Raw genomic sequence first — 23,458 nt, forward strand, 5'->3', positions numbered from 1 at the left:
TTGGTAAGACGTTGTATAAAAGAGATAATGCCTTTGAAGTTGGTGTTTGGATGATATATTGGCACGGTTTGCCAGCACTCGACATTGTCTCGGGCCTAAAACCTGTGCCAATATATCCTCCAAACACCGGCTTCTCGGGCATTATCACTTAAATGTATTTGGATTAAAACATTTTGTACACAGTGTCTTGAATAATGAAAGAATGGCTATGTTTGAGTTTTTTTGATTTTGTTTGTGTTTTGGAGACTATCTGTCCTGCTGTACTGCTGTGATAATATGTTTGTGTAAGAGAGGAAGGGAGAGACAGAGAGTGCAGATGGAGGTGAATCGTAATTTTAATTTTCAGTCTCGTTAAGTTGGCGACAACCTTCACTGCACCGCGGCTCCCTGCGATCGATGGTGGAGATCTGCCTCTAATACTAACGAACCAAAAGATCATTTGAGTTTGGTGCCCAAGGAAGGGAAAAATGTATTAAGATATTTATGGCCCCAATTAATCAGTTCAGTGAGAAAGTCACCCGGGGGGTGAACACGGCAGGAAACAGAGGAAAGTTAAAAGATGAGGGGGTGTTCCACCGTCCACGTACCATATGCCCCTTAATCACCTTTACCCCACAGTGAGGAGCCTCCTGGGGATACTATAGCTCATCAGTTTCTGGATGGTGGAAGCCTAGAGGAGACCCGGGCTGGTTGTCACACAGGTTGGTTGTCACAATGCTTAGAACTAAAAACCTGGACAGTGCTCTGAATTGAGTTGAATGTACAAATGTGTTTATTAGAGATTAGTTTAGTAGAGATCCATGTTGTTCACACATGTCAACATCACAAAACATTTAGATTAGGAAAATACCATTTCTATGCTCCAGATTAGTAGTTATGAGCATTGTGATAACCAACCAGTCTCCTCTACCTTATACCATGTGGGATCTAAAGCTCGTCACCAGAGGCAGAATGAGGACAATTATTGACTGGTATATTTCAATAGACACAGCATGTGTAACACATGCAACCTGTATCAACCTGCCATGTTCCCAACCCTACCAATGTATGGTCCTACAGGTTACATCATCCTCTCATTAAAACATAGAGTCACACCCTCTAGACCAGTCTAAGCCACTCTGTTTGACAGCAGAATACAGTCCAGGTACTTACCTGGATCAGCTGAAGGACTGACCCTGTTAAATCACTGGGAAAACACAGTCTCTGACACAATATCATAAATTGACACCAGTAATGAACTCCTCATCCAACCACACGTCCATATTTTCCGACCGGTTTAATGTTACCCTGGAAATTTGTGTTGTGGTACTTTAGTCAGTTTTATAGTGGTATCGTGTGTCATCAATATGGCTGTCACCTGTCATTTTCAATGTCACTGGGCCATCAATAGGAAGGGATTGGCTGATTGATTACGGAGAGCATAGAGGGTGAGGGACGCTACGACAGCACCTTGATTGACACGGAAGGAGGAAAGGAGATGAAAGACGAGCAGAGGAAGGGATACCATATGAAAACAAACCTGAGGCAGAGAAAGAGTGAGACAGCCATGGATAGATAGGCTGAGATAGAGAGAAATGGTGAGACAGACATGGATAGATAGGCTGAGATAGAGAGAGGTGGTGAGACAGACATGGATAGATAGGCTGAGATAGAGAGAGGTGGTGAGACAGAGCCATGGATAGATAGGCTGAGATAGAGAGAGGTGGTGAGACAGACATGGATAGATAGGCTGAGATAGAGAGAGGTGGTGAGACAGACATGGATAGATAGGCTGAGATAGAGAGAGGTGGTGAGACAGACATGGATAGATAGGCTGAGATAGAGAGAGGTGGTGAGACAGACATGGATAGATAGGCTGAGATAGAGAGAGGTGGTGAGACAGACATGGATAGATAGGCTGAGATAGAGAGAGGTGGTGAGACAGACATGGATAGATAGGCTGAGATAGAGAGAGGTGGTGAGGACATGAGACAGACATGGATAGATAGGCTGAGATAGAGAGAGGTGGTGAGACAGACATGGATAGATAGGCTGAGATAGAGAGAGGTGGTGAGACAGACATGGATAGATAGGCTGAGATAGAGAGAGGTGGTGAGACAGACATGGATAGATAGGCTGAGATAGAGAGAGGTGGTGAGACAGACATGGATAGATAGGCTGAGATAGAGAAAGGTGGTGAGACAGACATGGATAGATAGGCTGAGATAGAGAGAAGTGTTGAGACAGCCATGGATAGATAGGCTGAGATAGAGAGAGGTGGTGAGTGGGAGGTCAGTGGGAGAGGTGGGAAGAGAAAAAGACAAGGAGGAGGAGGAGGAGGAGGTGGCGGGTAGTGCAAGGTTTTTTCTAAGAAAACTAGTTGTTTAAATGGAGAGTGAAGTAAGGAAAAAGTGCAAGATGGGGAGGGAGTAGGACAAAGGGCAGAGGAGGAATCTTTTGGGAATATTCAGACCTCAGCCATGCCCCAATGACTGTACTGACAGGGCCTGTCTGTAACACAACACTACTCAAATGTTACACACCAACACACTACACTGCACAAGACAAGACAGCACATAGTTAAACAAAAACACAACACAACTCACAAAGTAACTGCAAATACTACAAGAAAGTACACACAATTAAGAGCATGGATCAGTATTGCGAGTGACAACACAGGGCGACCTACTGAACACTATGGTCACAGAGTGTAACAACAGCTATCTGACTTCACCGTGCAATGCACCAGTGCTTGTGTTAATGTGATTGCCGCTCCATTAGTGGATCTGTCCTGCTTGTTCATCTGGCAGTTCTCCTACTTACCTTGCTGTGTTGCTCCGCTTTTAATTAACATTAAAGTTTTAACTTAATTATCTTTATCTTTTCTCTCAGGTTGTTCAACCCTCCGTGGAACACTGAATGAGACGTTCTGCAAGAGGGAAAAAACAGCAGAGAGGAGCCGTGAATAGATAGAGATTTTTTTGTGGGAAGGGCACCTGCCCTCCAGCTTAGTGTGAAGGGCATGTAATGGAAGAGTGAGAGGAGGATACAAGGAGAAAGAGAAATAGAGGAGAGAATGAAGACAACTGGAAAACAAGTACTTCCTCACAGCAAGTGTCACTCAAATTAGCTCATCTCACCACAAGCCAAGATGATTACCAGGAATCTGCTCCTATTGGTCTCCCTATGCCTGTGGGAGGGGCTTATGAGAGAAGGTTCAGCCACTAAGATCATCAGGAGAAGAGGGGTGGGCGGGGTTCACTTGCTGAAGTTAGGGGAGAACAGAGTAGCCGACCAATGGGATTCAAGTGTGGATTCAAACGGGATGCCAATGGTGACTCTTAGAAACTTGATTGGTCATGACCATGGTGTTGATAGTGGCTCCAAAATACCCCAGAATAATGCAGCCATAACAGCTAATAAGGAGAGAGAGACTTTTAAACCTAATCCCGTGTTAGACTTGGAAGAAGACCCTGTCAAAAAAGGGGAGTCAACTCTGTCTGTGTCACTCAATGACAGGGAAGCCATCCAGGAGAGAGGGCTTCGAAAGAGTAGGAACAGCACCAAAAACGCTGAAAATCCCACCAAGACAGGGAAGATGGAGAAAGTATTCTTAGTCCACCACAGGCTAGACATGCACTCCAATAAAACCAGATTCAAATCCCTTCCCCGATCCAGAGTCAGATCAGATCTGAGCGTTCACACCACAGGGCTGCCAGGCAGAGGACTTACTAAGGATTCAACAAGGAACTTCAACCCAACCGGCAGCTACGGTGTCCCGAAACTACTGTCAAAAGAGAACCTGGTGAGGATTGTGAACTCACAGATTCAGAGCAAGAGCAGCCGAAGCAGAAAGAGAGATTTGATTGATGTGGATCGCAGCCAGTTGGAGGCCCTGAAATTACCGAAGCAAGATATGGCTGTCACTCAAAACCATTTCACATTGGATAACCAAACTGCTCTGCCACATGTAAGTGCTGTCACAAATGCTGATTTCAGTCCAGATGAGGCTGTTCACACTTTAAGTGTAGCCACTCCAGATTCTGGTGTGGGAAAGGACAACTCTGAGATGAGGGGTTCAGATAGCACAGACACCTGGATGAACAAGCACATCTCTCACCCTCTGTCACTGCCTATGAATGAGGTCAGTCTCAACACTGAGAGGGAGGTGACCAACAGTCAGACTGACCCTCCAGCCACGACCAAGCATCTCCCCTCAAACGTCCCTTCTCAGACAGATGCTGGCCATCCATCAGTGTTCACCCTGCAGCCCCAGAGAAAGGGGACTCAACATTTCGAGGAGAGCTTTCTTCATACAGCCGGACCACGACTCAAGATCCTGAGTCCAAGTGTCACTCAAGACCCTGTAGTTGGCGCTACAGAGTTAATTAACAGCAGCCATGTCCTCAAACTCCGCCCAGACACATACTGGGGGGTCAGCCAGGACAAGGCAGCCAGTGGGGTGATGACAGTCGAGTCCGAGCCTGGTAATGGCTGGGGCCTGGTGTTCCAAGAGGCGGAGTCAGATGAGGAGGAGGAAGAGGGGCCTGGTCAGACGGGGGGGGAGGGGACTCGGTCCCGCAGCAGAAGGAGTTGGATCTGGAACCAGTTCTTTGTAATTGAGGAGTACAGCGGGCCAGAACCTGTGCTCATCGGAAGGGTAAGAGGAAACATTATTAACTTGTTCATTAGTTCTATGAAGCATTTTTTGTGTCTTATTCTGTACCAGGGTTCTTCAACTCCAACCCTGAACCCTACAACTGGCAAACCTGATCCAAGTGACCTTGGTCAAGATGGAAGACCATGATTAGTTGAATCAGGTTTACTGCACCATAAACAGTATACAGTCTATTGTGAAAGTATTCAGACTCCTTGACTTTTTCCACATTTTGTTATGTTACAGCCTTATTCTAAAATTGATTACATTTTTCTCATCAATCTACACACAATACCTCATAATGACAAAGCAAAAACAGGTTTTAATTATTTTTTGCAAATGTATTAAAAAGAAAAACCTGCAATATCACATTTACGTAAATATTCAGGCCCTTTACTCAGTACTTTTTGGGTATGAAGTTACAAGCTTGGCACACCTGTATTTGGGGAGTTTCCCCCATTCTTCTCTGCAGATCCTATCAAGCTCTTTCAGGTTGGATGGGGAGCGTTGCTGCAAGCTATTTTCAGGTCTCTCCAGAGATGTTAGATCGGGTTCAAGTCCGGGCTCTGGCTGGGCCACTCAATGTCATGCAGGTGAAAGAGGACCCAAAAGCGACTTAACAGAAACAGAGTTTATTTAAGTCCAAAACGGAATAACAGAAATCCTCTAGACTTGTAGAGGGGAAACAACTGGAGAAGCGGCCACAGACTGCAGGTCGCTTCGGGTAGGCGCAGGCCGTAGTCGACAGAGACACCTGCTCACACGCAGCATCTGATGAAGGCAAAAAACACGACAGGACAGGGCGATACACAATCACGGCAAAAACACGACAGGACAGGGCGAAACGCAATCACAGCATGGTGAATACAATACAAGGAACCGACGGGACAGGAACGGATCACAAAGGAATAAATAGGGACTCTAATCAGGGGAAAGGATCGGGAACAGGTGTGGGAAGACTAAATGATGATTAGGGGAATAGGAACAGCTGGGAGCAGGAACGGAACGATAGAGAGAAGAGAGAGCGAGAGAGTGAGAGAGGGAGGGGGGAGAGAGGGATAGAAGGAGGGAAAGAACCAAATAAGACCAGCAGAGGGAAACGAATAGCATGGGGAGCACAGGGACAAGACATGATAATAAATGACAAACATGACAGTACCCCCCACTCACCGAGCGCCTCCTGGCGCACTCGAGGAGGAATCCTGGCGGCAACGGAGGAAATCATCGATGAGTGAACGGTCCAGCACGTCCCGAGACGGAACCCAACTCCTCTCCTCAGGACCGTAACCCTCCCAATCCACTAGGTATTGGTGACCCCGTCCCCGAGAACGCATGTCCATGATCTTATGTACCTTGTAAATAGGTGCGCTCTCGACAAGGACGGGAGGGGGGAGGGAAGACGAACGGGGGTGCGAAGAAAGGGCTTAACACAGGAGACATGGAAGACAGGATGGACGCGACGAAGATGTCGCGGAAGAACAGTCGCACAGCGACAGGATTGACGACCTGGGAGACACGGAACGGACCAATGAACCGCGGAGTCAACTTACGAGAAGCTGTCGTAAGAGGAAGGTTGCGAGTGGAAAGCCACACTCTCTGGCCGCAACAATACCTTGGACTCTTAATCCTGCGTTTATTGGCGGCTCTCACCGTCTGTGCCCTGTAACGGCAAAGTGCAGACCTCACCCTCCTCCAGGTGCGCTCACAACGTTGGACAAACGCTTGAGCGGAGGGAACGCTGGACTCGGCAAGCTGGGATGAGAACAGAGGAGGCTGGTAACCCAGACTACTCTGAAACGGAGATAACCCGGTAGCAGACGAAGGAAGCTAGAGCGTATTCTGCCCAGGGGAGCTGTTCTGCCCAAGACGCAGGGTTTCTGAAAGAAAGGCTGCGTAGTATGCGACCAATCGTCTGATTGGCCCTCTCTGCTTGACCGTTAGACTGGGGATGAAACCCGGAAGAGAGACTGACGGACGCACCAATCAAACGACAGAACTCCCTCCAAAACTGTGACGTGAATTGCGGGCCTCTGTCTGAAACGGCGTCTAACGGGAGGCCATGAATTCTGAATACATTCTCAATAATGATTTGTGCCGTCTCCTTAGCGGAAGGAAGTTTAGCGAGGGGAATGAAATGTGCCGCCTTAGAGAACCTATCGACAACCGTCAGAATCACAGTCTTCCCCGCAGACAAAGGCAGACCGGTAATGAAGTCTAAGGCAATGTGAGACCATGGTCGAGAAGGAATGGGGAGCGGTCTGAGACGACCGGCAGGAGGAGAGTTACCCGACTTAGTCTGCGCGCAGTCCGAACAAGCAGCCACGAAACGGCGCGTGTCACGCTCCTGAGTCGGCCACCAAAAGCGCTGGCGAATAGACGCAAGAGTGCCTCGAACACCGGGATGACCAGCTAACTTGGCAGAGTGAGCCCACTGAAGAACAGCCAGACGAGTGGAAACAGGAACGAAAAGGAGGTTACTAGGACAAGCGCGCGGCGACGCAGTGTGCGTGAGTGCTTGCTTAACCTGTCTTTCAATTCCCCAGACTGTTAACCCGACAACACGCCCATAAGGAAGAATCCCCTCGGGATCAGTAGAAGCCACAGAAGAACTAAACAGACGGGATAAGGCATCAGGCTTGGTGTTCTTGCTACCCGGACGGTAAGAAATCACAAACTCGAAACGAGCGAAAAACAACGCCCAACGAGCTTGACGGGCATTAAGTCGTTTGGCAGAACGGATGTACTCAAGGTTCTTATGGTCTGTCCAAACGACAAAAGGAACGGTCGCCCCCTCCAACCACTGTCGCCATTCGCCTAGGGCTAAGCGGATGGCGAGCAGTTCACGGTTACCCACATCATAGTTGCGCTCAGATGGCGACAGGCGATGAGAAAAATAAGCGCAAGGATGAACCTTATCGTCAGACTGGAAGCGCTGGGATAGGATGGCTCCCACGCCTACCTCTGAAGCGTCAACCTCGACAATGAATTGTCTAGTGACGTCAGGAGTAACGAGGATAGGAGCGGACGTAAAACGTTCTTTTAGAAGATCAAAAGCTCCCTGGGCGGAACCGGACCACTTAAAACACGTCTTGACAGAAGTAAGAGCTGTGAGAGGGGCAGCAACTTGACCGAAATTACGAATGAAACGCCGATAGAAATTAGCGAAACCTAAAAAGCGCTGCAACTCGACACGTGACCTTGGAACGGGCCAATCACTGACAGCTTGGACCTTAGCGGAATCCATCTGAATGCCTTCAGCGGAAATAACGGAACCGAGAAAAGTAACGGAGGAGACATGAAAAGAGCACTTCTCAGCCTTTACGTAGAGACAATTCTCTAAAAGGCGCTGTAGAACACGTCGAACGTGCTGAACATGAATCTCGAGTGACGGAGAAAAAAATCAGGATATCGTCAAGATAGACAAAAACAAAAATGTTCAGCATGTCTCTCAGAACATCATTAACTAATGCCTGAAAAACAGCTGGCGCATTGGCGAGACCGAACGGCAGAACCCGGTACTCAAAATGCCCTAACGGAGTGTTAAACGCCGTTTTCCACTCGTCCCCCTCTCTGATGCGCACGAGATGGTAAGCGTTACGAAGGTCCAACTTAGTAAAGCACCTGGCTCCCTGCAGAATCTCGAAGGCTGATGACATAAGGGGAAGCGGATAACGATTCTTAACCGTTATGTCATTCAGCCTCGATAATCCACGCAGGGGCGCAGAGTACCGTCCTTCTTTTTAACAAAAAGAACCCCGCCCCGGCCGGAGAAGAAGAAGGCACTATGGTACCGGCGTCAAGAGACACAGACAAATAATCCTCGAGAGCCTTACGTTCGGGAGCCGACAGAGAGTATAGTCTACCTCGAGGAGGAGTGGTCCCCGGAAGGAGATCAATACTACAATCATACGACCGGTGAGGAGGAAGGGAGTTGGCTCGGGACCGACTGAAGACCGTGCGCAGATCATGATATTCCTCCGGCACTCCTGTCAAATCGCCAGGTTCCTCCTGAGAAGTAGGGACAGAAGAAATGGGAGGGATGGCAGACATTAAACACTTCACATGACAAGAAACGTTCCAGGATAGGATAGAATTACTAGACCAATTAATAGAAGGATTATGACATACAAGCCAGGGATGACCCAAAACAACAGGTGTAAACGGTGAACGGAAAATCAAAAAGAAATAGTCTCACTGTGGTTACCAGATACTGTGAGAGTTAAAGGTAGTGTCTCAAATTTGATACTGGGAAGATGACTACCATCTAAGGCAAACATGGGCGTAGGCCTGTCTAACGGTCTGAAAGGAATGTTATGTTTCCGAGCCCATGCTTCGTCCATGAAACAACCCTCAGCCCCAGAGTCAATCAAAGCACTGCATGTAGCACCCGAACCGGTCCAGCGTAGATGGACCGACATAGTAGTACAAGATCTAGATGAAGGGACCTGAGTAGTAGCGCTCACCAGTAGCCCTCCGCTTACTGATGGGCTCTGGCCTCTTACTGGACATGAATTAACAAAATGTCCAGCAACTCCGCAATAGAGGCACAGGCGGTTGGTGATCCTCCGTTCCCTCTCCTTATTCGAGATGCGAATCCCTCCCAGCTGCATGGGCTCAGTCTCAAAGCCAGAGGAGGGAGATGGTTGCGATGCGGAGCAGGAAACACCGTTGATGCGAGCTCTCTTCCACGAGCCCGGTGTCGAAGATCTACCCGTCGTTCTATGCGGATGGCGAGAGCAATCAAAGAGTCCACATCTGAAGGAACCTCCCGGGAGAGAATCTCATCCTTAACCACTGCGTGGAGTCCCTCCAGAAAACGAGCGAGCAGCGCCGGCTCGTTCCACTCACTAGAGGCAGCAAGAGTGCGAAACTCAATGGAATAATCCGTTATGGACCGTTCACCTTGGCATAAGGAAGCCAGGGCCCTAGAAGCCTCCCCACCAAAAACTGAACGGTCAAAAACCCGAATCATCTCCTCTTTAAAGTTCTGGAACTTGTTAGAGCAATCAGCCCTTGCCTCCCAGATAGCTGTGCCCCATTCTCGAGCCCGGCCAGTAAGGAGTGAAATGACGTAAGCAACCCGAGCTCTCTCTCTAGAGTATGTGTGGGGTTGGAGAGAGAACACAATCTCACACTGCGTGAGAAAGGAGCGGCACTCAGTGGGCTGCCCGGAGTAGCAAGGTGGGTTATTAACCCTAGGTTCTGGAGGCTCGGCAGGCCAGGAAGTAACAGGTGGCACGAGACGTAGACTCTGGAACTGTCCAGAGAGGTCGGAAACCTGAGCGGCCAGGTTCTCCACGGCATGGCGAGCAGCGGACAATTCCTGCTCGTGTCTGCCGAGCATGGCTCCTTGGATCTCGACGGCAGTGTAACGAGCGTCTGAAGTCGCTGGGTCCATTCCTTGGTCGGTTCCTTCTGTCATGCAGGTGAAAGAGGACCCAAAAGCGACTTAACAGAAACAGAGTTTATTTAAGTCCAAAACGGAATAACAGAAATCCTCTAGACTTGTAGAGGGGAAACAACTGGAGAAGCGGCCACAGACTGCAGGTCGCTCGGGTAGGCGCAGGCCGTAGTCGACAGAGACACCTGCTCACACGCAGCATCTGATGAAGGCAAAAACACGACAGGACAGGGCGATACACAATCACGGCAAAAACACGACAGGACAGGGCGAAACGCAATCACAGCATGGTGAATACAATACAAGGAACCGACGGGACAGGAACGGATCACAAAGGAATAAATAGGGACTCTAATCAGGGGAAAGGATCGGGAACAGGTGTGGGAAGACTAAATGATGATTAGGGGAATAGGAACAGCTGGGAGCAGGAACGGAACGATAGAGAGAAGAGAGAGCGAGAGAGTGAGAGAGGGAGGGGGAGAGAGAGGGATAGAAGGAGGGAAAGAACCAAATAAGACCAGCAGAGGGAAACGAATAGCATGGGGAGCACAGGGACAAGACATGATAATAAATGACAAACATGACACTCAAGGACAGTCAGAGACTTATCCCGATGCCACTCCTGCGTTGTCTTGGCTGTGTGCTGAGGGTCATTGTCCTGTTGGAATGTGAACGTTCTCCCTCAGTCTGAGGTCCTGAGCGGTCTGGAGCAGGTTGCCATTCATTCTTTAAAAGTTGCAGCGTACTGCGGCACAGCTTGCATGGTGTTGCAGAATTCTATGGCATGTTATTTAAGTATGAACCACAGGTACCATTAATGCTAGTTAGTGCTAGTTTGACCACCAGTGGCCATCTTTGAGAAGCATTTGATAGCCTTCAGTAGTGGCTGTACTAGAGAATGCAGGCATGTCGGAGACGGGGATTCAATTCAACCACTTGGAGGAAGGAGTAGGATGTCCTTGTAAATAAGAATTTGTTCTTAACTAATTTACAAGGGGCGGCAGGTAGACTAGTGGTTAGAGCGTTGGCCTTGTAACTGAAAGGTTACAAGATCGAATCTCCAAGCTGACAAGGTAAAATGTTGTCGTTTTGCCCCTGAACAAGGCAATTAACCTACTCTTCCTAGGCCGTCATTGAAAATAAGAATTTGTTCTTAACTGACTTGCCTAGTTAAATTAAGGTTAAAAAAATTGTTATTTCGTTGTTGTGATGTCTTCACTATTATTCTACAAAGTAGAAAATAGTCAAAATAAAGAAAAACCCTGGAATGAGGAGGTGTGTCCAAACTTTTGACTGGTACTTGCTTAATTAATTTCATTAATGTTATGGTGTTTCTATCCCAAGAAATATGAAAAACCCTCTGCGTCTCCGTTAGGATGGAACGGAAAATATGGCTCTGTACAACGTGACGGTCGGGAGTACAGTATAGTGCTATTTAGCTAAAGTATCCCTGTGTCATGCAGGAACGTGGGAGACCTGGGTTCAATTCCCCAATGGGGAGGAAGGAGTTGGCTGTCCTTGTAAATAAGAATTTGTTCTTGACTTGCCCAGTAAAATAAAGGTTACACTAAGAGCATAATATTTCTACAATTCTAGTCTAACCAATACCCAAATGGAGATTCAGTGAAAATAAAAATCTCATTAATTTATCAATACCAGTCCCCATGCTTGTCTCAGAGCAGTGCGAAATGGTGCTAAAATAGTTGTAGGCTATTGTTGACACCCATAGTTGACACCCATTTTAACAGCACATTACTCAATACTTGTGAGACTCATGTCGCCTACGGGAGGCCTACAGTATATAAAAAAATATGACGTGACTCTCAGCCAATAATTACATATAGGGAGGACCCTAACCCTAACCCTAACCCTAACCCTAACCCTAACTGTCATGCAGGTGAAAGAGGACCCAAAAGCGACTTAACAGAAACAGAGTTTATTAAAGTCCAAAACGGAATAACAGAAATCCTCTAGACTTGTAGAGGGGAAACAACTGGAGAAGCGGCCACAGACTGCAGGTCGCTTCGGGTAGGCGCAGGCCGTAGTCGACTGAGACACCTGCTCACACGCAGCATCTGATGAAGGCACAAAACACGACAGGACAGGGTGATACACAATCACGGCAAAAACACGACAGGACAGGGCGAAACGCAATCACAGCATGGTGAATACAATACAAGGAACCGACGGGACAGGAACGGATCACAAAGGAATAAATAGGGACTCTAATCAGGGGAAAGGATCGGGAACAGGTGTGGGAAGACTAAATGATGATTAGGGGAATAGGAACAGCTGGGAGCAGGAACGGAACGATAGAGAGAAGAGAGAGCGAGAGAGTGAGAGAGGGAGGGGGAGAGAGATAGAAGGAGGGAAAGAACCAAATAAGACCAGCAGAGGGAAACGAATAGCATGGGGAGCACAGGGACAAGACATGATAATAAATGACAAACATGACACTAACCCTACATATTGGAGGATGTTTCTGTAATTCAGTTAAATTTATTCCCATAGTAATTCATTATGGATCCATAACTAAATAAACATCAGCATTTTGAAAGAGTATTTTTATAATTATTTTATTAATGAAAGCATAAAGATGCCATTATTAGTTACATTGTTTTAGTTTGAATGTATAGACTGGCACTAAGAACAGAACAATGGGAACATTTCCCTAGTCAGTGCCATTATTAATGCAATTCCCCTTAAAGTGTTGCCAGCATGACTGGGTGGGGGTCCACCCCCCCCTCCCCTCCCCCCTCCTTCCGGGTCCTCCCTTCCCCATGGGCTAGGTCGGTCTTCTGTGTGTGGCTCTGCGGCCCATCCCGTGCTCCCCGCCCTCGCGCCTTGTACCTCACACACTTTCAGTGGATACAGCTGTAAAACTGCAAGGCAATCCCATGCTGGTTCAATACCTGTGCCGGCCTCGACTGGGAGACCCATGAGATGATTACAGGTTTTTGGTTTCTCTCCCTCTAAAAACAGAAATAAATTGTGCACCACTCGGGAGCCATGACCAATATATATTGTCCTGCTAATGACAGGGTTAATAATATATCTCTGAGAATATCCAATGGGCTTTTCTATAATTCTAAAAATAATAATAGCTTTGTTTAAAAAATAACAATATTTTGGAGATGATTTTGTTTTCAAATAACTGTCACGCCTTGGTCATTGTATTTTGTGTTTTTGTTATATGTTTGGGTAGGCCAGGGTGTGACATGGGTTTATATGTTGTTTTTCGTATTGGGGTTTGTAGTATTTGGGATCGCGGCTAATTAGGGGTGTTGTATAGGCTTGGCTGCCTGAGGCGATTCTCAATTGGAGTCAGGTGCTTATCGTTGTCTCTGATTGGGAACCGTATTTAGGTAGCCTGAGTTCGCTTTGTATTTTGTGGGTGTTTGTTCCAGTCTCTGTGTAGTAGTCACCAGATAGGCTGTAATTAGTTTCACGTTCCGTTCTGTTGTTTTTGTATTCCAGTTATTTCATGTACCGCTATTCTGTTCATTAAAGTCATGAGTAACCTAAACGCTGCATTTCGGTCCGACTTTCTTCATTCAACAGACGAAAGCCGTTACAATAACGTAAAGTGAGCAAGAAAAAGGCCATTCTTGAACATGGGTGAGACATTGTTACTAATTTGTAAATATAGCCAGTTTGTTATTTAAAATGATTTATTTCTGTTTTTAGAGGGAGAGAAACCAAAAACCTGCAATCATCTCATGGGTCTCCCAGTCGAGGCCGGCACAGGTATTGAACCAGCCTCTGTAGCAACACAGCTTGAACTGCTGTGCAGTGTCTTAGAAGGTTGCACCACTCAGGGGCTGTACAACGTGACTGGTTGGGAGTGGGCTACAGTACTACAGTAAGAGCAAAATAATCCTAATTAAATGAAATAATAACCTTAGTGTAACAACAGTTTTAGTAAGTAATACTGAAGTCGTGCATAATTATCAGTTTATGTCGCCCATTCATTTTCAGTTAGAGACACAGTAGGACCCAAAAGCATAATCAGTGATCTAACTCCTCCTTGCGCTGGTCTGGCGCAATGAAGTGGTGACGCAGGGTACCGTACTAAACCACAAATGACCTCTAAATCCCACAGCATAATCACAAAACTTTTAGTGGAGCAACCATAGTACTTTGCTATGAACATAGTACTTTGCTATGTTCATCTTTCCCTCGATCCTGATTAGTCTCTCAGTCCCTGCTGCTGAAAAACATCCCGACAGCATGCCACCACCATGCCTCACCGTAGGGATGGTGCCAGGTTTCCTCCAGATGTGACGCTTGCCTTTCAGGCCAAAGAGTTCGATCTTAGTTTCAGCAGAGCAGAGAAGATTGTTTCTCATGGTCTGAGATTCCTTTAGGTGCCTTTTGGCAAACTCCAAGCGGGCTGTTATGTGCCTTACTGTGAAGTGACTTCCGTCTGGCCACTCTACCTTAAAGGCCTGATTGATGGAGAGCAGCAGAGATGGTTGTCCTTCTGGAAGGTTCTCCCTTCTCCACAGAGGAACTCTGAAACTCTATCAGAGTGACCATCAGGTTCTTGGTCACCTCCCTGACAAAGGCTCTTCTCTCCCAATTGCTAAGTTTGTCTGGGCGGTCAGCTCTAGGAAAAGTCTTGGTGGCATTGAAGAGTCTTGGTGGTTCCAAATTCTTCTTAAGAATGATGGAGGCCACTGTGTACTTGTTGACCTTCAATGCTTCAGAATGTTTTGGTACCCTTTCCCAGATCTGTGCCTCAACAAAGAAGAAGAAACGAACCGACCATGAAGCTTACGAGGGCTATAGTGCCACTAACAAATATAACTCCCCACAACTAAGGTGGAAAAACAGGCTGCCTAAGTATGACTCCCAATCAGAGACAACGATAGACAGCTGTCCCTGATTGAGAACCATACCCGGCCAAAACATAGAAACATAAAACATAGAAATAAAGAAACAAGAATGCCCACCCTAGTCACAAAAAATAAACAATTGTATGGGGTCATTATGAGGAATGGTGTGTAGACAACCTCTTCTTAATCCATTTTAGAATAAGGCTGTAACGTAACAAAATGTGGAAAAGGTCAAAGGGTCTCAGTACTTTCCAATGCACTGTAGCTCCCCAGGAACACAGTTGGAGACCCCTGTACTAAACTGTCCTAATTCAACCCTAACCTGTATTCCCTTTATATATACCAGTGGTACTATTTCATTGTCATTAGGAGCTGCGGGTTTGTATTGTATGTGAAATAAATCTTCAATTGGAATTGATTTACATCAGCCCAGTCTACTCTGGTGCCTTCCAATCCCCATGAACACTTATATTAATCAATGAGGCACTGAGGCTCAACTAAAGCTCTTGAACCATACAGGCCCCTGGGACCAGTCATAACTAGCACCAATCCACACACCAATGGGAACTGACATCTTCATGAGAATGAATGTAGTCAAAGTTATATCTTATTTCACTCAATGTCCACTCTCTCGTGGCCAGCATTCCAGTAGGTCCGGTAGAATGATATTGCAATCTGGGTGATTTACATCTTACGAGCATAGATTTATCACTATTACATTTACCACCTCAAAACACTAACAGCGGCTATATTTCTCCCCCTTCACTCTGATAGTTCATTATAGCAGTCGTGTAGCCTTATTCATCCTGCTCCTTTGGTTTTCAGAGACTTACTGAGGATGTGTGGGTTAGGTTACGTTGTCTAGACATGAGCGTACTCAAGCTCTCCCTCTACTTAGCCTTAGAGTAGTGTGTTGTATACGCTGCTGTGTGTAGATGGCTACTGTTTAAGTCCGTGTGGCCAGTCTGCTGAGTAAATGAATAGTAATGATCCTGTGTGAGTGCTGCGGGCTGTCAAACAGCACTGCGAGAAAAAGATATATGGGGAAAAAAGCCCCGCTCTGTAGGAAATGTCTCACTGTCTGCAGATCCTATTTTATAAACGCTTAGGCCAAATTGCTTCACGTTTTATATCCAGCTGTACAGACAGCCAGGCATGGGGCCCTCTCCGACAGAGAGAAGTCTGTAAGTAGCCTACTGACTATTAGGAAATGCTTCATTTGGGCACTTCAGGCAGGCCTTATAGGTACATGATGTACAATAGATGAAAAATTGCCCAAATTGATGCAGAACGGGCAAAGACAAGATGCATGAACTGAGCTGAATGTCCACCGGTACAGATGGCCAGCATTGTAAGTCATTAGTGCAAACATGCACTGGGGAGCAGGTATTTATGCCTGCAGATTGTATTGAGCTCTATGAGGGAACACAGCCAGACCACACACACGCCATATGATATTGCTGACACTTGGAGTCCTCCCAGAACACCAATTGTGTTTGTGTGCGTACTGGTGTGTGTGTGTGCACGGGTGTGGGTATGTGTGTGTGCGTAATTTGTATCAGAGTGTATCAGCGATGTACATACATGGATAATGCTCTTGTACATCTTAATGCTCTTATGCATTTTTAATCTTCCGTCTCTGGCCCAGTACAGGCTACAGGCTACAGGCTACAGGCTACAGGCTACAGGCTACAGGCTACAGGCTACAGGCTACAGGCTACAGGCTACAGGCTACAGGCTACAGGCTACAGGCTACAGGCTATAGGCTACAGGCTACAGGCTTAGCTGGAACACACTGAAGATCAATGGGAACATGATGTTTTGCTTCTCCATATTAGAGACATGATTATGGATAGAGAGAACTCAGATGGAGGAGCATGATGAATACTATATAGACTCCCAGTGCTTGTACACTGCAGTTCAAGTTCTTAGCCAACAGACACAGAGAGACATGGACACACGCACATGAACACACGCACACACACACGGACACACATACACACGGACACACATACACACACACGCGCGCGCACACACACACACGCACGCACGCACGCACGCACGCACGCACGCAGATTAAGACGCTATAAATAACCCTAACCCTAAACATTGATTGTTTTACATTAAACATGGTTAATACCAAAGTTCCCTGGTGGAAGACAGTCTGTGCCCAGCACTGTACTGGATGTCTATGTTATCTACTGATGGAGCTAGCATCTCAGCCTGGTGATAATTATGAATGTAACTTCTGTTGTCATCACATGTTCTGTAATGGGGCTTTCAGATTCTAACAGAGACTGTGTGAAATGGAATACTGATAGAATACAGAGTAGAAAGGAGAGGAGCGGAGCGGGCGTAGACGCGCGACTCCAGCCGCAGGGGGACGCCGGCAAGGGGGATGGCCCCGAGGGTGAGGAGGGGCCGGTCTGCGAAGGTGGAAATCACGGATGATGTTGGGATCCAGAATGGGCTGCGAAGGTGGAAATGGGCTGCGAAGGTGGAAATGGGCTGCGAAGGTGGAAATCCCAGATGATTTTGGGATTCAGAATGTCCTCCACCGGATCCCAACACCGCTCCTCTGGACCGTAACCCTCCCAGTCCACTACGTATTGGAGCCGCCCCCCACGATATCGGGAGTCCAGTAGGGATCTGACCGTATAGGCGGGCCACCTTTGCCATCCAGGGGATGAGGAGGGGTGTCGTGGGGGACAGCCTCAGCCAGGGGACCAGGAACCACCGGCCTGAGAAGGGAGACATGAAAGGAAGGCGAGATACGGTAGTCACTGGGGAACTGTAATCTATATGTCACCTCGTTGACCCTCCGGAGAACCTTGAACGGCCCCACAAACCCGGGGCTCAGCTTCTTGCAGGGCAGGTGGAGTGGGAAGTTTCTGGTGGAGAGCCAGATGCGATCACCAGGATGGAACACGGGAGCCTCCCTGTGGTGGCGATCCGCCTGCTCCTTCTGTTGGTGGATGGCACGCTGGAGTCTTACACGGGCATCGCCCCACACTTCTTATGTGTGCCTGAAACACTGGTTCATCCTGGTTCATCCTCTCAATCAATCAAATGTATTTATAAAGCACTTTTTACATCAGCCGATGTCACAAAGTGCTATTCAGAAACCCAGCCTAAAACCCCAAACAGCCAAGCAATGCAGATGTAGAAGCACGGTGGCAAGGAAAAACTCCCTAGCAAGGTGGGAACCTAGGAAGAAACCTAGAGAGGAACCAGGCTCTGAGGGGTGGCCAGTCCTCTTCTGGCTGTGCTGGGTGGAGATTATAACAGAACATGGCCAAGATGTTTAAACTTTCATAGATGACCGGCAGGGTCAAATAATAATAATCACAGTGGTTGTTGAGGGTGCAACAGGTCAGCACCTCAGGAGTAAATGTCAGTTGGCTTTTCATAGCCAATCATTCAGAGACAGCAGGTGCGGTAGAGAGAGAGAGTCGAAAACAGCAGGTCCGGGACAAGGTAACACGTCCAGTGAACAGGTCAGGGTTCCATAGCCGCAGGCAGAACAGTTGAAACTGGAGCAGCAGCAGGTGGACTGGGGACAGCAGGTGGACTCGGGACAACAAGGAGTCATCAGCCCAGGTAGTCCTGAGGCATGGTCCTGTGGCTCAGGTCCTCCGGGAGAAGAGAGAAAAGAGAAAGAGAGAGAGAGAGAGTTAGAGGGAGCATACTTAAATTCACACAGGACACTGGATAAGACAGGAGAAATACTCCAGATATAACAGACTGATCCTAGCCCCCCGACACATAAACTATTGCAGCATAAATTCTGGAGGCTGAGAAAGGAGGGGTCGGGAGACACTGTTGCCCTGTTCGACGATACCCACGGACAGGGCCAACTAGGCAGGATATAACCCCACCCACTTTGCCAAAGCACAGCCCCAACACCATTAGAGGGATATCTTCAAAACACCAACTAACTACCCTGAGAGAAGGCTGAGTATAGCCCACAAAGATCTCCCCCACAGCATGAACACGAGGGGGGCGCCAACCCAGACGAACCCAAATCAAGTGACGCACCCCTTCTAGGGACGGCATGGAAGAGCACCAGTAAGCCAGTGACTCAGACCCCTAATAGGGTTAGAGGCCCAGTGGAGAGAGGGGAACCGGCCAGGGAGAGACAGCAAGGGCGGTCTGTCACTCCAGTGCCTTTCCGTTCACCTTCACACTCCTGGGCCAGACTACACTCAATCATAGGACCTGCTGAAGAGATGAGTCTTCAATAAATACTTAAAGGTCGAGACCGAGTCTGCGTCTCTCAAATGGGTAGGCAGACCATTCCATAAAAATGGAGCTCTCTAGGAGAAAGACATGCCTCCAGCTGTTTGCATAGAAATTCTAGGGACAATACGAAGTCCTGCATCTTGTGACCATAGCGTACGTGTATGTATGTACAGCAGGATCAAATCAGAGAGATAGGTAGGAGCAAGCCCATGTAATGCCTTGTAGGTTAGCAGTAAAACCTTGAAATCAGCCCTAGCCTTAACAAGAAGCCAGTATAGAGAAGCTAACACTGGAGTAATATGATAAAATTCTTTGGTTCTAGTCAAGATTCTAGCAGCCGTGTTTAGCACTAACTGGTGTTTATTTAATGTTTTATCCGGGTAGCCGGAAAGTAGAGCATTGCCGTAGTCTAATCTAGAAGTGACTAAAGCATGGATACATTTTTATGCATAATTTTTGGTCAGAAAGTTTCTGATATTTTAAATGATATGTAGATGGAAAAAGCTGTCCTTGAAACAGTCTTGATATGTTCGTCAAAAGAGAGTTCAGGGTCCAGAGTAACGCCTGAGGTCCTTCACAGTTTTATTTGAGACGACTGTACAACCATCAAGATTAATTGTCAGATCCAACAGAAGATCTCGTTCTTTCTTGGGACCTAGAACTAGCATCTCTGTTTTGTCTGAGTTTAAAAGTAAAACATTTGCCTTCATCCACTTCCTTATGTCTGAAACACAGGCTTCCAGGGACGGCGATTTTGGAGCTTCACCATGTTTCATAGGAATGTACAGCTGTGTATCATCCGCATAGCAGTACAAGTTAACATTATGTTTCTGAATGACATCACCAAGAGGCAAAATATATAGTGAAGACAAAAGTGGTACTAAACGGAACCTTGAGGAACACCGAAATTTACAGTTGATTTGTCAGAGGACAAACCATCCACAGAGACAAACTGATACAGTGGGGCAAAAAAGTATTTAGTCAGCCACCAATTGTGTTGGTTCTCCCACTTAAAAAGATGAGAGAGGCCTGTAATTTTCATCATAGGTACACTTCAACTATGACAGAAAAAAAATTGAAAAGAAATCCAGAAAATCACATTGTAGGACTTTTGATGAATTTATTTGCAAATTATGGTGGAAAATAAATTGCGCTTGGTGAGATCTGACTGTTTCATCCAACATCATTGGTGCCGGCGTGGATAACAATATCCCTATACTCTCTACACTCGCCAGTTTTAGCCTTAGCCAGCACCGTCTTCAGATTAGCCTTAACGTCGGTAGCCCTGCCCCCTGGTAAACAGTGTATGATCGCTGGATGATTTGTTTTAAGTCTAATACTGCGGGTAATGGAGTCGCCAATGACTAGGGTTTTCAATTTGTCAGAGCTAATGGTGGATACATCCGCGTCTCAGACCCTGTAAAGAGGGGAAGAGAGACCAGAGAAGGCTCGGCCTCTGACTCCGACCCGCTGCTTAATGGGGAAAACCAGTTGAATGTTTCTGTCGGCTGAATGAGCGACACCGGTTGAGAATTCCTACAATATTTCCTCCCAGAAGCCATGAGAAAACTGTCCAGCTGGGGAGACTGTGCAAAGGGGATTTATACTACTAAACTCAGCAAAAAAAGAAACGTCCTCTTACTGTCAGCTGCGTTTATTTTCAGCAAACTTAACGTGTAAATATTTGTATGAACATAACAAGATTCAACAACTGAGACATAAACTGAACAAGTTCCACAGACATGTGACTAACAGAAATTGAATAATGTGTCACTGAACAAAGGGGGGTCAAAATCAAAAGTAACAGTCATTGTCTGGTGTGGCCACCAGCTGCATTAAGTCCTCATGGACTGCACCAGATTTGAAAGTTCTTGCTGTGAGATGTTACCCCACTCTTCCACCAAGGCAATTGCAAGTTCCCGGACATATCTGTGGGAAATGGCCCTAGCCTTCACCCTCCAATCCAACAGGTCCCAGACCTGCTCAATGGGATTGAGATCCGGGCTCTTTGCTGACCATGGCAGAACACTGACATTCCTGTCTTGCAGGAAGTCATGCACAGAATGAGCAGTATGGCTGGTGGCATTGTCATGCTGGAGGATCATGTCAGGATGAGCCTGCAGGAAGGGTACCACATGAGGGAGGAGGATGTCTTCCCTGTAACGCACAGCGTTGAGATTGCCTGCAATGACAACAAGCTCAGTCTGATGATGTTGTGACACACCGCCCCCAGACCATGACAGACCCTCCACCTCCAAATCAATCCCGCTCCAGAGTACAGGCCTTGACGTAACGCTCATTCCTTCGACGATAAACGCGAATCTGACCATCACCCCTGGTGAGACAAAACTGCGACTCGTCAGTGAAGAGCACTTTTTGCCAGTCCTGTCTGGTCCAGCAAGGGTGGGTTTGTGCCCATAGGTGATGTTGTTGTCGGTGATGTCTGGTGAGTACCTGCCTTATAACAAGCATACAAGACCTTTTTGCTGAGTTTATTATGTCATACCTCCTTCCAAAACATGATTTCACTGCCAATTTCACAGAATAATTTATAGAAATTGAGCAGAGGGTAATGCTCCTAGTCTTACTACCACTTTATTCTAAATAAATTGGCAGCGAAACAATGTTGTGGGAAGGGAGCAGGATTGGGAATATACTTGAGACCTGAGTCACTGTGTAACACCTGGGGGTCTTTAAAGTTGTCACTGATACTGGGGGCCTTTAAGGTTGTCAGGAATACTGCACTTATAGTACACCCTGTATTAGTTATTTTGGGAGTTTTAGCTTGGAGTTATTCTACCTTCATCCTGGGTGTTTTGGTTTGGCCTAATTGGCCTGCACAGTCAGCTGGCCAAGATCACCAGAAGAGAAGATTCATCACTCAGGGTTCTTAACCAAGGGTCATTAATGACCGATCCTTAATGACGTGGCTTAACGGGGGGATTTAACGAGGCCCTTAATGAAGCTCCTGCCACCATTACCACAGTGCTGTCTGACATGATGAAAGGCCAGCCAATCTCTGGGCCGGGAGGTCCTTGTCTGAGGAGAAGTGTCTTCTCAAGACATGCGTTGTAACCTGGCCATCACTGATCAGCACACAGTATATCGTACAACACAGGGACCTCCATAACATCCTGTAACCTGGCCATCACTGATCAGCACACAGTATATCGTACAACACAGGAACCTCCATAACATCCTGTAACCTGGCCATCACTGATCAGCACACAGTATATAGTACAACACAGGAACCTCCATAACATCCTGTAACCTGGCCATCACTGATCAGCACACAGTATATCGTACAACACAGGAACCTCCATAACATCCTGTAACCTGGCCATCACTGATCAGCACACAGTATATAGTACAACACAGGAACCTCCATAGCATCCTGTAACCTGGCCATCACTGATCAGCACACAGTATATCATACAACACAGGAACCTCCATAACATCCTGTAACCTGGCCATCACTGATCAGCACACTGTATATCGTACAACACAGGAATCTCCATAACATCCTGTAACCTGGCCATCACTGATCAGCACACTGTATATCATACAACACAGGAACCTCCATAACATCCTGTAACCTGGCATCACCGCTGATCAGCACACAGTATATAGTACAACACAGGAACCTCCATAACATCCTGTAACCTGGCCATCACTGATCAGCACACTGTATATGGTACAACACAGGAATCTCCATAACATCCTGTAACCTGACCATCACTGATCAGCACACTGTATATCGTACAACACAGGAACCTCCATAACATCCTGTAACCTGGCCATCACTGATCAGCACACTGTATATCGTACAACACAGGAATCTCCATAACATCCTGTAACCTGGCCATCACTGATCAGCACACTGTATATCGTACAACACAGGAACCTCCATAACATCCTGTAACCTGGCCGCCGCTAATCAGCACACAGTATATAGTACAACACAAGAACCTCCATAACATCCTGTAACCTGGCCATCACTGATCAGCACACAGTATATCGTACAACACAGGAACCTCCATAACATCCTGTAACCTGGCCATCACTGATCAGCACACAGTATATAGTACAACACAGGAACCTCCATAGCATCCTGTAACCTGGCCATCACTGATCAGCACACAGTATATCATACAACACAGGAACCTCCATAACATCCTGTAACCTGGCCATCACTGATCAGCACACTGTATATCGTACAACACAGGAATCTCCATAACATCCTGTAACCTGGCCATCACTGATCAGCACACTGTATATCATACAACACAGGAACCTCCATAACATCCTGTAACCTGGCCGCCGCTGATCAGCACACAGTAT

General features: G+C 47.0%; 1 protein-coding gene across 1 annotated transcript in view; it reads left to right on the forward strand.

Annotated features, from left to right (window-relative positions):
• Nucleotides 1-3,130: 3,130 nt before the first annotated feature.
• LOC124009420 overlaps nucleotides 3,131-23,458 on the forward strand; it is a 161,421-nt gene continuing 141,093 nt past the window's right edge. Inside the window, exon 1 of the mRNA XM_046321237.1 lies at nucleotides 3,131-4,639. Coding sequence (XP_046177193.1) covers nucleotides 3,131-4,639 — 1,509 coding nt within the window. The remainder of the gene's footprint in view (nucleotides 4,640-23,458) is intronic.

The sequence above is a fragment of the Oncorhynchus gorbuscha genome, linkage group LG22, assembly GCF_021184085.1.
Source record: "Oncorhynchus gorbuscha isolate QuinsamMale2020 ecotype Even-year linkage group LG22, OgorEven_v1.0, whole genome shotgun sequence".
Classification (NCBI taxonomy): Eukaryota; Metazoa; Chordata; class Actinopteri; order Salmoniformes; family Salmonidae; genus Oncorhynchus; species Oncorhynchus gorbuscha.